Genomic DNA, 15016 nt, shown 5'->3' on the forward strand with positions numbered 1-15016 from the left:
AAATATGATATGTTTTTCTTAATTTGATTAGACATATTTAACTAATTTGATTATGGTTAAAAGAGTATCAATAAAGATAATTTAGAAAAAATTAATAAATATGAAAAATAGGTCTTACATTTAGAACCAATATCAACTCAATAATTAAGTCCTACGTTAAGGGACCGGAGGAGTATTTAACAACTAGATATTATATTTATTTACCCTTTTTCAATCCGTCAAGTTTAAATCCGAATTTTCCAGACGTAAAACCGTTATAATCCCAAGCAGACTCGCTTATATATCTTGCCCTGATGCCATCTTCTAATCAAACCATATTTTGAGAACTGTGAAGCTTCACAGAGCCAAAAAAATGGCTCTTTCTTCTTCTTCATCTTTTGCCATCATTGCCTTATCTTTATTTCTGGTTCTCTCATCAGAGCCCTCTTCGGCTTGCACACTCCATGAGAACTTCTATCATAAAATCTGTCCAAAACTTTTCCCTATTGCGAGATCTGTAGTTAAATCAGTTGTTTCTAAAGAACCTGTTCTGGGAGCTGGTCTGCTTCGTCTCTTCTTTCATGACTGTTTTGTTAATGTAAATCTCTCTCCTTTATTCCTAGTTCTATATGTCTCTATTCTTATTATTACCTTTTTAATCCTTTATTTCCTGTCCTTTGAGGTTTGTTTCTCTCCTGTTTTTGCAAACATGCGATGCATTAAGTGAAAAATATTTCTTTTTAATTAGAAGCACGGGTCATGATTGTCGGTGGAACGAAAGACACGATACAACTTTTCTTCAAAAGATTTATATGGAGATCATTTTTCTCCAAGCTCCAATTCTTAGATTTCATTGAAAATGCAAAGATCGTCGTTCTGATTTTCCTTTTCTGGAGAGGACAATATATAGGGTTCATTTATAGCTATGCAACTTGGCCATGCTGGATAATGATGTTTTCTTCGTCACATTCTTAATTATCTCCTTCCAATTACAAAATTGTTAAGAACACGAATTACTTCAACAATCATAAATGCAAAGAATATATCAATCAAATGTCCTATGTCTTGGGGAGTTATATTATGTGATGTACAATGTCGCTACTTAATTAGCGTGTTGTAGAAGTTATCTGCTGATGACTTTTCTATATATGCTTGTCATGAATTTTCATGTTTTACCAATGATATGTGTTAAAAAGAAAAATGTTGTTTGGTCAATGAGATGAAATAAGGAATAATTACTGTGGAATCCCAAAGAAGAAAGATAATTACTTAAAAGTCCTAATGACAAATGAGAAGTTGAAACATGATGTCATTTCTTATACCGAAATTTATAATTATAAGTTGCCTAATTGTTATGAGATTTTTTAATACTTATCTTTCTTTTTTAGGACCTTATAGCAATGCTCCCATTATATAGGTTCAAGTTTCCAATATTTACCAAAACCATTGGAAAATCGAATCATTTGAAACAAAATTCTTTTTACTTTACTTCAATGAATTCAAGCAAGCCACATCTCAAGCGGGCTTAGCCTCATATATAAATAAATTATTTCTTTAAAGTAAACCATTTTACAGGTATTTATAACTTTTGTTTAATTTTCAATTTGATACTCAATTGTCCTTTTTTTTTCTTCATTAAATTTTGTAACTTTATTAGTCCCGTAAGTTTGTGGCTAGTAGTACTAACAAAGCAAAGTTGAAAGACTAACAATGTTAACAGAGTAAAATTATAGGATCTAATAAAAAATAGTATAAGTATTAAATTAAAAATTGAAAGAAAATATAGAAACTTACAAAATAATTTTCTTATTTCTCTATATATGATCAAGCCATTTTTCTTTGTACCTTTCTTTTTTTTGGGTGACAATTTTTCTTTGTACCTTGGATGCAAATTAATTTGATACAAATGCTATATATGTGGTGGGAACTGTAGGGTTGTGACGCGTCAATATTACTGGATGACACGTCAACGTTCACCGGAGAGAAGACTGCGGGGCCCAACAACGGATCTGTCAGAGGTTATGAAGTGATTGATGAAATAAAGTCTCGTGTGGATGCCGTATGCCCTGGTGTCGTCTCTTGTGCTGATATTGTCTACGTTGCTGCTCGCGATTCTGTTGTCCTTGTGAGTTTAATTACTTTAAATTATACGCATCAATTATTATATTCCTCTTATAATTGATTTGTTTTTGGGAGAGTATCACAAAAATAAGTTTAAAATTAGTAATCCTATATAAAATTTTTTTTAATAAAAATGTGTTGTTATTTAGAAAATGTTGTCAAAGCCTATTACAGTACGAGAACTAAATCTAATTTGCAATTTAGTAATTTTAAACTTCTTTTCATGAGATTCTCCTAATGATTTTATTATTCTTTAAATAGTTAGCTAGGTATATATTAGATTTGTCTTTTCTATCAAAAATAGTTTAACGCAATTTGATAAGGCTTAGCTTAAGATTATTATTACACCCCCCCAGTTCGTTCTTCAATAAATTCAGTGGGGGCAATAGATCCCAAGTTGTATGCCTTCTAAACTAAAGTTGTAAAAACAATATTTTTATGATATTTATATATTTCTTCCCAATTATAATAGATTTATTATCTTCATAATAGATCAGCAGTTAAACACTACATAAAAAGCATCGCAAGATCAACAAGCATTGATCGTAGTAAAATTTTAGCCGCTCAAGCACAAGGTGTCGAACTCAAATTCATGTAAATACCAAAAAAATAAAAATCCCAGTTAGCCTCAAGAATGCTCAAATTTGACCTAATCAGATGGTGACATAGGAAAAGGGGGAAAAAAAAAAAGAATTACAAAAATCCAAATCCGCCTAGAGACTTATCTGTCAATCATTTGGGTCTCACAATATATCTTTTTTCACTCCTTTAGAGGCATCTTGAGCAGATATATCTATTTATCAATTAGTTGTTGTTTTGGTTTAATGGATTCAAATACTCCTCCGATCATTAATGTAAGACCCATTTAACTAATTTGATTAGATTAAGAAAGTTAGGTAAGTTAGTTAATTATAAGAAATGTGACACATTTTTCCTAAAATACCATAATCATTGTTCTTAATATCCTTCCTTCCTCATTTTCTTAATTATGATCGAGGGAGTATCCATAGGGGTAATTTAGAGAAAATTGATAAATATGATAAATAGGTATTATATTTAGAATCAAAACTAACTCAATAATTGGGTCCTGTATTAAGGATTAGAGGAGTAATAATTATATGGATATATGTGTGTGCGCGCAGCTTGGAGGGCCAAACTGGGATGTTAAATTGGGAAGAAGGGATTCAAAGACAGCAAATAAGTCTCATGCGGAGAATGCGCTTCCATCTTTCTCTTCTAATTTAAGCATTCTTATCTCCAAGTTTAAAGCTCAAGGCCTCTCTGCTCAAGACATGGTTGCTTTATCTGGTATTATAAAACTATATCTTTCCCTTTTTCCATCATCTTCTTTTCCATTATATTATATCAAACCATTTGACTATATATGCTTTGTATCTAAGGACAAAAATTACTACCTCTGGCCCCACACACACACCCACATATATATATAAGACATCGTCTAAAAAGTGTTTTTGATCTTTTTAGTTATAAGGCATTTCATAATTTAATTTAAGGAATATTAAATATTTTTTCATGTATGTTCATATTTAATAAGAATAATGAGAGATAATAGAAATTAATATAATGTTAAAGTTTAGCATAGGTAATAAGACTAACATTAGGAATCAATTTAATGCTTTAAACTGTATTGTACATGAATCAGTTAAAAATAACTTGTAATTGGAATTAGAGAAAGTAATATTTTGGCAAAAAAGAAACAAGTATTTTAAGAAAAACTAAGCGATTACCGAAAAATCCATCATTTTTATATGTACCTCCCCCAAATTCCCCTCAATAATGTCTTTGCCAACTTAATACAAAAGATGCACTCAATTGAATCCAACGTGACATTTGAACCACTACACGTAGTCATGTCACTTCCACAATTAGGAGGGTTGAAAAGTACGTATATCTATACATGATAGTTTTAATATTTAAAATATTAAATTTTTTTCTTCATCATTCAATATATTCTGAAAAATTTCTCTTTGTTAATTTATTAATGGATTTAGAATCCATTCAGAATCACCTAATGGATCAAACAGTGAAAAAAATCATCAAAAGCAAATACCAAATTAAATGATCGCTCAATGTGTCCCTTTGCTACAGTATCCTTTGAAACATAAATTCTTTATTTATATTGGATATTGAAGATTTTGTATTTTAGATTGAATTGATATATTAATTAATTATAGGAAAAATGATTAAAAAATACTTATTAAAATTTAAAAAGACAAATAGGTCATAATTACTCTTTATAATAGTTTTGACTATTTTTATTTTGCCATATCAAAATCTATTACAATCACCTATTTGTTATTTTGAAATTCAGCAGGTGTTTTTTTTTTAAATCATTTTTCCTTAATCGTACTCACTCCACCCCTTTATTATAAGACACTTTTAATTATTTTATTAAAATTAAAAAAATTAGTTTGTATCATTAAAATAGTAAAAGAAAAGAAAAGAGTATCATTACTTTTCAAGATTATGTGCCCTCCAATTAAAACCCATATACTACTTTCGATCTTAGTTATAAGACTTTGTTTGTAGTTTATAAACCTGTAATTCTAATTATAAGATCTCATTTATAATATACAAACTATAAATGAGGTCTCATAATTAGGACAGGAGATAGTATTTATCTTAATTACTTTTAGTTTTTTTATATATGATAATCTCTCCAATACATTAATAAGGGCACTTGTGAAAAAAGAGGGAAAAATCACTGTAGTCCTAAAAAAAAGAATGTAATTATCAAAAAGTCTTATAATAAGTCAAAGTCAAGTTTCAATGTAGAAATTAATAATAGCAAAGTCCATGATGCTCACTTATCATTATGTTTTTTTTTTTGCAGTTACATTTTTTCTTGGAATCTCAGTAATTTTTTCAAAGAAGAATTTAGGAGGACAATACAAACTTTGGTCCCTCAAGTTTATCTTATTTTAGTTTTGATCTCCAAATTTCAAACCCTAGGTTTTGATCCCTCAAGTTTCTTTTCCTTTATAATATTAATCCCTATAATCTAATAATACTTGGACTCTTTTGTCCCTTCAGGGATCAAAACTTACGGTTTAAAATTTGAGGGACCAGAACCAAAATGAGAGCAAACTTAAAGGACCAAAGATTACATTAACCTAAGAATTTATTATTATTGACTTTTACAGTATAAACTTATGATCAGTGATTTTAATATTTCTCTCTCCTAACATGACCACCATGTACTCCCCCCATCCTTTTTACTACCTCTAGTCCTAATGACAATACCTTTTTTGTAATATTGTCTCTGGTTCTAATTATAAGATTTTCGTTTATAAACTATAAACAAGGTCTTATAATTAGGACCAGAGATAGTATTATATATATGTTAACTGCTTTATTAAGATTAAGAAAATTATTAAAATAGCTTAAATATAAAAAATTTAGAACTTTGAATGAAGTTACCTTTGATCAAATTAATTAAACTCATTATCTAAACTAGAAGTGAAAGAAAGTAAAGGTAATTTTAAAAATGGAAAACAAATGTTTCATTAAATTTTTCTTATAAGGACTAATAAATAAAGTATTACATTTATTAAGTGCTTTAATTTGTCAACATGTTTTTTTCTTGTTTTTTCTTTCAGGAGGCCACACAATAGGGCAAGCAAGATGCCCTACTTTCACAGCGCGCGTATATAACGATACCAATATTGACCCTTCTTTTGCCAAGGCCAAGCAGAACCTCTGTCCACTGACTAATACTCCAACTAATTTTGTAGCAAACTTGGACGTTACAACTCCAAACTATTTTGACAATGGCTACTTCAAGAATCTCCTCAAGAAGAAGGGACTTCTTCACTCCGATCAAGCTCTCTTCAGTGGTAGCTCCACCGATTCGCTGGTCCGAACTTATGCTCTGAACAAGAGGGCCTTTTATCATGACTTTGTCAATGGCATGATCAGGATGGGAGAGATCAAACCCTTGCTTTATCCAAATGGAGAGATCAGAGAGAACTGCAGGAGGGTGAATTACAAGCCTCTTTGATTTCAATGGGGAAAATTAATGGTGGAATTAGTATTTGCTGTCTTGCGTTGATGTTATTTGTAATATTTCTTCGTATTTAATAAGCAAGGATATCTCTTTAAAAAAAAAAAAGAATGGCAAGACTTACTAAAATATGTATGTTCACTTTATCTATATTATGAAAGTATTTATGCTTCTATATACCTCTATTCTTGTGCGATGCAGAGTAATCGTCAAGTACATCTCCTATCATTAATGTAATAGCAGTTTAATTAATTTGGATAAATTACGGAAGGTAAATAAATTGACATGATCGCCCTAAAATACTCTTAGATTATATATCATTTCATAAGTTAGATGAATTTAGTTCGAGGAAAAATGATAAATATAAGATACAGTATATTAATATTTTACATTTAAAATCAGCTTCCTAACTAGCTTATATATTTAGGACTAGATATAAACCCCATGATCTAGAGACTATATAATATATGTGAAATGATATTCTCAAAATTAAGAAGCATCTTCCCAAATTTTTGTTGAGAAGGTTTTACTTATATTATTCATGCTTGCAATGGTATTATTTTAACACGAGCAATACAACTATTTCCAAGTTCTATAAAACTGATACACACAACACACAGATACTAATTTTTTTTTCCAGAAACAAGATGAACTTGCATGTATGTATTCCTCCGGTTCTAAATGTAAGACCCTTATACACACTAGTATAAGGGTCTTACATTTAGGACCGGAGGAGTATAATCTTTCTTCACATAAAAGGCTTTCCTTTAGAGGACAGAATCAACCCTCCATGAAGATGTTTCTTCCACTACAAGAAATTAAGAAGTAGTACATATCTTATCTGAACCATGTAATATATATACACATTTGAGATATTCAATTAGAGTTGACCCAAAAAACTTCAGAATGATTTTGAAGTTGTAGAAATGAAATCAACCTCATCTAGCACTACCATGTCTTTGACTTCTACAATGGTTAAGTAGAGCCTGTGCCTAAATACAGAATAAAAAAAAAAAAAGATTCATCAATAATTAATCATTTATATAAGGCAGCTAATATATGAAACCACAAAGATAGTGACATACTTTTTCTTGGCTCTTGGGGTGCCTGATAGTGATAATGCTACTAATGGTGGGATGGCTCCTTCATGGATCATTAAGCTCAAGAACCTGGTGCTATTTGAACTAATATGTAGAAGAGTGGCAGCTGCATTTTCCTTCCCTCTTGCGGAACCCAACTCAATTACATCAACTAGAATAGGAATAGCACCTTGATGACCAATTTCAGTTCTTCCTTCAGGAATTGATGCAAGATTTGCCAAAAGGGCCACCACCTTGTCTACCATTCCGGCTGCTGGATCCATTAAACCCACAAGGTGCTTTATGGCGCCGGCCTGCACGATCCGTCCTTTGTTTTCATGAAATATTGACAGATTGAACAATGCAGTGGAAGCATCCTTTTTCCCTCTTGGGGTTCCATTTGCTAGTAAACCTACCAATGGCTTGATTGCCCGTGATCTCCCTATCCTAATCCTATTTTCTTCCATCATTGATAGGCTATAAAGTGCAGCTGCAGAATTCTCCTTGGCTTCAGGACTTCCTGTTTCAAGAACATGAATTAGAGAATCAATTGCACCAGCATCTGCAATTGCAATTTTGTTATTGTCGTTGATCGATAAGTTTAGAAGCGCCGTAACTGCATTTTCTTGGATCTTTGTATCAGTTGATTGGAGTAGGTTGACTAATAAAGTAATGACTCCACAAGATGCAATCATAATTCTATTTTCCATATTGTGCTTAGCAAGAAGGCGTAGTTCTGCTGTCGCTTCTCTTTGAGCATCAATTGAAGAGCTCTTCAACTCTTTAGCCAAATTCTGAACTTGGGTTTCAATTCTAGAAGGGCTAGGTCTAGTTTCAACAAGTGAAGATCCTAACCTTAAATTCTTTGGTTGTTGCTGCCATATACTTAAGATTCCAGACCTTGCCTCTGATGATGGAGTCATCTGAGCTTTTAAGACTTTGTCATCACCTTTTGTTTCTTGAGGAAAATTCTCATTCAAAGATGCAGTGGAATCAAGATCAGTTCTAACATGAGTTTGATATTGTTCTAAGCCTAAGGCATTGGAAGATTCCCTTCTAGATTGTGACGACGAATCTTGGTCATCTAAATCTGCCCTGATTTCATCTGAGCTAACAGACATGTTATCAGAACTTGTCTGTGATATTCTTAAAATATCCAAACTTTGCCTACAAGTCATGTCATTAGAAGAACCTTCTGAAGTTGAGCTGCAATGATTCAAGTTTGAGGACACTAAAGGATCAACTAGCTTGACATTGTTCAATTCACACCAGTTTAAAATCAATGCCTTCACAGTATAATTTGGTATTAGGTTGGTATGAACCAAAGTCTGACGTGTATTCGGACAAACGTTAAGCCCTAGATCAATCCACTTCTTAATGAAAACTCGCTCATAAGTTTGCCCTGATGACACAATCACAGGATCTTTCATCATTTCCAAAGAGAGAGGACAGCAAAAATCTGCAGGTACTGGAACTTGGCTAGAGATCTGGGCTTCCTTGAGCATTATAAGTCTCTCATGCATGTAAGTTACAAGAGTAATTATCTGGCGTAGATATTCAGCTTCTGTAGTATTTTCAATCTGTTCTGCATTTTCCTTCAACTTTTCAAGTGTCAAAGCCTCAATTAGAATCTCTTGATTAGAGCTCAGGCCCAAATTCTCAGCAAGCTTTTCAAGGACCTCTGAGCTAGGACCTAAGCCTTCCACTTGTTCCATGATAGCTTCCTTGATGATAAATGATGTTTCTTCATGTCCCAAATTCTTTACTTTCTCAATACAGTGCTGCAAATATATAATGTTGATTATGTAAACCCTACGTTAATTTCTTATCTTAAAAACATGTGAATCAAAACAAGAACAAATCTTTGAGCCAAGTGATTAATTGCGTTTGATACCTCTATGTGTGAAAAACTTAATCCATTAGGGAGACATTGATGGGAAGCTTTCAGTTGGTTGAATATGTTGAGTGCCATAATCTGAATCTTAGATATCAAGGATTCAACTTGTAGAACCTAGAGATCAAGAAAAAAGTGGTCAGAATCCACAACGAACATGAGATTTGTGGTTTTTTTTGCCCCGGGGGGGGGGGGGGGGCGGAGCACTGAATTCATTAATAGACTACGTGAAGATTCTTTACATGTTCTACTTTGTACAAGGCAATAATCTAGTAGAAACAGATGTTCTTATAAAAATTTTCTACTTCTAACCTAATAGATCACGTAAAATTTCTCCTCTGTTCTAAATATAAACTCTATTTTATAAAATATAATTTAAACTATAAACTGAATCTTACATTTAGGATCTGAGAAGTACCGTACAAAAAAAATTACCACACCACCTTCTCTATGAAGATATTTAAATCATAGCAAGACTTGCAATTATATAGAAAGATAAATCTGAAAGGACACGAAGGGCCCATTTGGTTGCTTGCAAAGAGACCTAGGTAAAGGAATGTCGTGTAGTATGATGACTATTACTTTAGTCTGTATAGCAAAGCATTAAACTAGCCTATTTTTTATTTTTAAATTAAAAAAATAAGAGAAACAGACCAAAAAGCCCCTTATTCGTGAATGGCGATTTGGCAATGCCACCACTAAAAGACAAGAGCTAGGATATATTACACTTTTGCCAACCAAATCACAATACTTTCAAACTATTTTAATCGATTACACAAATTAAAATAAATGATTAAATAGAATATTTTAGAAAAACCAACACACATTTTCTTACAAATAATCAACTTAATTAATTTTCTTAGTCTTTACAAAATTACTTATATAGTTCTACATTTAGAGCTAGAGGTAGAGTATAATATAAAAGCTTACATTATGCTCCTCTAGTCCTTAACGTAGAATCTAATTTAAGAGTTGATGTTAGTTCTATATATAAGACATATTTCATATATTTATTAAATTTTTTCAAATAACCCTATTAATATTCCCTCAACAATAATCAAATAAAAGAAAGAGGAAGAAAATTAAGGTAGATGATTAGGGAGTTTTAGAAAAAAAAATCATATTGACTAATTTAGCTAACATCATTAATATAATCAAATTAGTTAATTAGTCTTACATTAACGATCAGAGGATTATATATTATTAGTTGGCTTTGTAGATAACCAAATGGGCCCAAACTAATTAAATTGCACCCTTCGTAATTCCATATGAGCTTAACTAAACTAGCTAGTTTCAGTAAAGAGAAAACATTGCAAAAACCGATATGAAGACAACAACCCCGTGAAGGAACCAACCTTATGTTATATTCACAATAAACAATTGAGATGTTATATATTTATGTATGAGACTTACAATGTAAAATTTGCTACACAATAGTTGCCAACTCTCGAAAAGCTCCCTAAGTTCCTGAACAGCCTGGTTCAGTTCTTCAAATATCTTCAGAAGCACTTCATCAGAGGCTAAATCAGTATTAGTGATGGCTTCAAGTGTTGGCTTTAACAGCTTGAGTATCTCCTCTTCCTTTTGGTAATACTTCAACATAAGTTCTGAGCTCACGTTTCTGGAAAATCTTAAGTGCGAAAACGAGGATATCACATTAACAAGTACATTTAACAACGATATCTCCATAGATATGCCTGCATCAGTAATAAAATTTGTAAGTTATATATATATATATATATATATGAAAAAGATCAAATAATAATATTAATAAAACGAGTAATATTATATGTACATTAAAGACAATGGAAAAGTAGAAGGAAATCTAGAAAATATTGAATGAGAAGCAGGAATTACTACTACATCCAGAACAGAAAACAACTGGCAAAAAGAGAGGATGTCCTTCAAGATAACTTGCATTGATTTTTTGGCTAGACTCAGCAACCTTTGCAAATTTTTTGAATGTAGTCAATACTTGAAGCGATTGAGCATTGGAAGCAAAGAAGGGAGAATTGGAGATCTAATAGAGAGAAGATCGAAAACATTTGTATTTGAAACTGTGATCCCCCATGAAATCTCCTCAACCACTAAAAATGCTGTAAAAGTTTACCTTGAAAACAAATCCATGAAAGGCAGATAATAGACTTACTTTTTGCTTTGACTTTTCGTAAGAGAATTACCCAACTAGTATCGTTGAAGTAGAAAAAAGGACAGCCATATTCAGACATGGAAAATATATACCGAAACTTTGTTTAACTTTAACCACCAAAAAGGAGGCCCAGACGAAGAAATGCATATGACAATTTAACTGTGAATTGGGCTCTTAGGCCTAAAATATTTTGAACTGGGCTCAATGGATCGAACTTAACTACTTTTATAGGCCAGACATTGGTTACTTTTTTCTTTGGGCCAGACTTTGGTTACAGTTTATCTCATATATGCTATTCAATTCAAAATAAACTGTCACCAGGAATGGGCGGTGTTCAGAGGCCTCGAGTTAACTTGGGATTTTAGGTTTAGGAGGATCATACTAGTACGTTTATAAGCACTCCCTCAGTTTGGGGGTATTTCTTGGTCTTGGTGAGCTCCCAATATATAACTCATAAACTTTTCTGTTTGTTATCAAGAAGAATTTGATTCTAAGACCTTACTCCCTCCGTTCCTTATTATAAGAGACATTTGATGCTTATGGCATGTTCCTATATATAAGAGACACTTAAAAGTTGTCTCTATTTTTTTGTGTTGATTTCCTATTTTACCCATATTTATTGTCTCCAACTCACACTCTCTCTCCTTCCCACTTCTCTTTCTTTGAATAATTTACCATTGTTCTCTCTCATGCTCTCTCTCCTTATTAATGAGGGCCTTTTTGGAAAAAAAATTATACCTTTTACGCATTGATTGTTCTTAACTAATTTTAATTGTTGTTTTGATTAACGTAATTCGGTTATTCGTCTCTTATAATAAGGAACGGAGGGAGTATTATATATGCTGCTGAAAAATAGACACAGGAAACTTGCAGTCTTGTTCTTCTGGAAATATGGGGATTAATGGCCTTTTCTTGGGAAATCAAGACTCAACATATTTCTAGAGAATTAAAGCACTTCTTCTAATCTGGATCACTACCCAGAGCAATTGAAGACTTTGTGCCTGAAAGATAGTTTGAGCTTCAATCTCCTTTTAGATTAATCTTTTGTTTTAGTTTGGGCATCCTAGCTATTTCTCTTACGTAACTGAAAAAAAAGAAAAAACTATAAGCAACAGGGGTTGAATCCAATAGAAAGGATCGGCCCTTCACAACATAGCAAACTAATATTCAAATCATCACTGCGAGAGATGTTCATATTTAGTACTTGGCAGTGTCTTGAACAAAATTATTTCTGATAAGATGATATATGCGTCTAGAAAAAAAAAATTACTGGGGAGTTTCGAAAACTCAAAAAAAAAAAAACTTTGAAAAAGTTCTTTCACACAAGTAAAGCCAAAATATTCTCACATACTTGTCTTGTATAGTATAAGATTACTTTCAAAAAGCTAACTAAAATATTATCTCATTTATACACCCATGATACCGAGATTCTGCATTTTTTCGGAGTTTTTTTTTAATTGAAAAGAAATTGGAAATTACAAAGCCGGCTTTAATTTTGGAATCCTAGAGGAAACTTAAAAGGAACCGTATAAGTTTTCACTACAAAAATAAAAAATTTTCTTCGAAAATCAGTGTACTCAAAATTTTTTTCCTCTAAAAATTTCACAAAAGATTGTCATAGATTTTTTCTGCATGAAATTTTTTCCAAAAAATTCATGGGCAATACCATGAACAAAACTATCAAAATATGGAGAAAAGAAGACGCAAACAATTGTCAAAAAATTTTGTAAGCATTCTCATGAAAATATTTTGTGACAAATGAAAAAAGTTCAGAAAGGTGTAAATCGGATCATCAAAAAAATATTGGAAAAATAAAGATTAAAAAATAATTTCCTTTTGATTATAAAATTTAGATATTTTCTGCTATCACAAAATTATGTTTTCCGGTAGTGTTTGTTGCTCTATAAAAACTGCAGACTCAGGCAAGCAATCCGGTCTGAAACCCAGATTTGTATTTTCCAATGTTGTGTTCACGATATCAACGAACATAATCAATAACAATATATATATATATATAATATCAAAATTTGAATTAATAAATTCATCAGGGAGTAATAATTAAGAAAAAGAACAAAGGCTAACCTGTGTTGTAGAATCAGACGAAGCGATTGAAATAATAGCTGCTTGCTTCTAACTGTGACAGCTGGCGGCGAGCTCCGGTGAAAGAGGAACGCGACTTGGCTTGGTGTTCCGGCTACCGGCAGCGGCATCAGAAGATCAATATAGAGGAAGCTTCCGACAATGGAAAATGATTTCAGAATAGTGGGTTTTTGAGGTGGCCTCATCGTTTACTTTGATTCGCTCGAAATGGTCAAATATTCAAATATGGAAGGTGAAGAAGTCAGAGGCGACTGGCAAGTTGATATAAATTATATACAAGTCAGACCAAAAAGGAGGGCAAGTTGATGTAAATTACTTCCTCATGTCATTATTACAAGCTTCAAATACCTAATTCATGAATAATAAATAAATAATTAAAATTAGTTAAAAATAATAAATAGATTATAAATATGCTTTTGTTTACAAATATGCTTTTATAATAAATAAGAAAAAGGATGAAAGTGAATGTGTGGAGAAATGTGATAAAAGATAAATAATTAAAGACAACATTAAAAAAGTACATTAAATATTAAGAACAACCCAAATTAAAACTTATAAAATGGACCACACTCCCTCTTAAATTTAAAACTTACAAATAGAACGAAAAGAAGTATATACAAGTAAGACCAAAAAGAGGAGGTGAAAAAAGCCCATACAGATAATCGAAATGTGTCTTTTCAGTTTCATCAATAAAAAGTGTCAAAATTATAAATTTAAATGTTAAAAAAACATTTTTAAATATTGACATACTAAATTTAATTTTAAAAATAAAAAACGATTTGATTAATTAAAAGATAATTCTTTTAGAATGTTTTAATTTATTAGCATTTAAAATTGTAGTATATCATCTTTTAATGAAGTTGATAAACGCTTTCTAAAATTAAGGGATAAAGGTCAAATTTTGTGAAAAATTAGAGAATTTATAAGTACATTTTGCTTTACCTATTTTTCTTACTTCATGCAGCTTTGGTTTTGCTCAATATTATCAAATTAACCAGTCTTCTTCTCGTTGGCGGGGGAAAAAAAAAATAGTCTTCTTCCGCTTTAGAAATGGGATCATTCCAGAAACTCTTAGTTGAATGTTATTTTGGTGATTTTTTTCTGTAAAAAGAAAATTTGTGCGAGTTGGATTCAAAATTTTCAGAATATTAGCAATTCATAGGATTCAAATAAAACTTACAAAAATCTTTCGAAATTGTATATTAATAATGTCTTCACATTGATTGTAAGATTTCAACTCTAGTTATTATGAAATATGAGTTGCATTAACCAATTACTTTCATCAGATTAATTAGAAATAAGTCATCAAATATGATTTTCTTTTTCATTTCGGCTTAAAAAAGATGATTTTTTTTTCACATTTACAAAGTTCAAATCTTCCAAATGAATAGTACTTAAAACATATGATAAATTTTTTTATACTGTTAATATATAATATTATTGGACCAAATTTAAATATTATAGAGTACAATTTGAGCTGTCTATATTAACTTAGTTTTTTTTCTTGTAGAAGAAAATTAACGATTTTATTAGACATGATCTTTTACCAAATATGAATGAAAATAGTGTTCTAAGCCATGGTTGACCACAAAGTTTTTGATTTTGGCCCCACTTTGCCTCGCTATAGATTAAAAAGTCAAACTATATGATAGAATATAAAATAACAAGTG

At 31.3% G+C, this 15016-nt stretch overlaps 2 protein-coding genes across 2 annotated transcripts; one reads left to right on the forward strand and one right to left on the reverse strand.

Annotated features, from left to right (window-relative positions):
* The first annotated feature begins 309 nt into the window (after positions 1–309).
* LOC114759816 (peroxidase 4) lies at positions 310–6295 on the forward strand. The gene is made up of 4 exons (XM_028949064.1): positions 310–577; positions 1913–2104; positions 3243–3408; positions 5721–6295. Exons 1-4 carry the CDS (start codon positions 353–355, stop codon positions 6119–6121), a joined length of 984 nt encoding a protein of 327 aa, XP_028804897.1. The 5' UTR covers positions 310–352; the 3' UTR covers positions 6122–6295.
* A 739-nt stretch (positions 6296–7034) lies between these two features.
* LOC114759826 (U-box domain-containing protein 4-like) lies at positions 7035–13420 on the reverse strand. The gene is made up of 5 exons (XM_028949072.1): positions 13329–13420; positions 10511–10794; positions 9098–9214; positions 7206–8984; positions 7035–7116 (listed from the first exon to the last, which is right to left on the reverse strand). Exons 2-5 carry the CDS (start codon positions 10784–10786, stop codon positions 7063–7065), a joined length of 2226 nt encoding a protein of 741 aa, XP_028804905.1. The 5' UTR covers positions 10787–10794; positions 13329–13420; the 3' UTR covers positions 7035–7062.
* Between the last annotated feature and the right edge of the window lie 1596 nt (positions 13421–15016).

This window comes from Neltuma alba, unplaced genomic scaffold (genome assembly GCF_004799145.2).
Source record: "Neltuma alba isolate B1F8T4 unplaced genomic scaffold, ASM479914v2 tig00010901_pilon, whole genome shotgun sequence".
Classification (NCBI taxonomy): Eukaryota; Viridiplantae; Streptophyta; class Magnoliopsida; order Fabales; family Fabaceae; genus Neltuma; species Neltuma alba.

Coding starts and splice junctions, on each gene's coding strand:
- LOC114759826 (XM_028949072.1), bottom strand. CDS start 10,786: ATGGAGATATCGTTGTTAAATGTACTTGTTAATGTGATATCCTCGTTT. Junction 9,215..10,510: donor TGTGTAGCAAATTTTACATT/GTAAGTCTCATA, acceptor CTTGATCTCTAG/GTTCTACAAGTTGAATCCTT. Junction 7,117..7,205: donor CAAGAGCCAAGAAAAAGTAT/GTCACTATCTTT, acceptor TTCTGTATTTAG/GCACAGGCTCTACTTAACCA.
- LOC114759816 (XM_028949064.1), top strand. CDS start 353: ATGGCTCTTTCTTCTTCTTCATCTTTTGCCATCATTGCCTTATCTTTA. Junction 578..1,912: donor TTCATGACTGTTTTGTTAAT/GTAAATCTCTCT, acceptor TGGGAACTGTAG/GGTTGTGACGCGTCAATATT. Junction 3,409..5,720: donor AGACATGGTTGCTTTATCTG/GTATTATAAAAC, acceptor TTTTTCTTTCAG/GAGGCCACACAATAGGGCAA.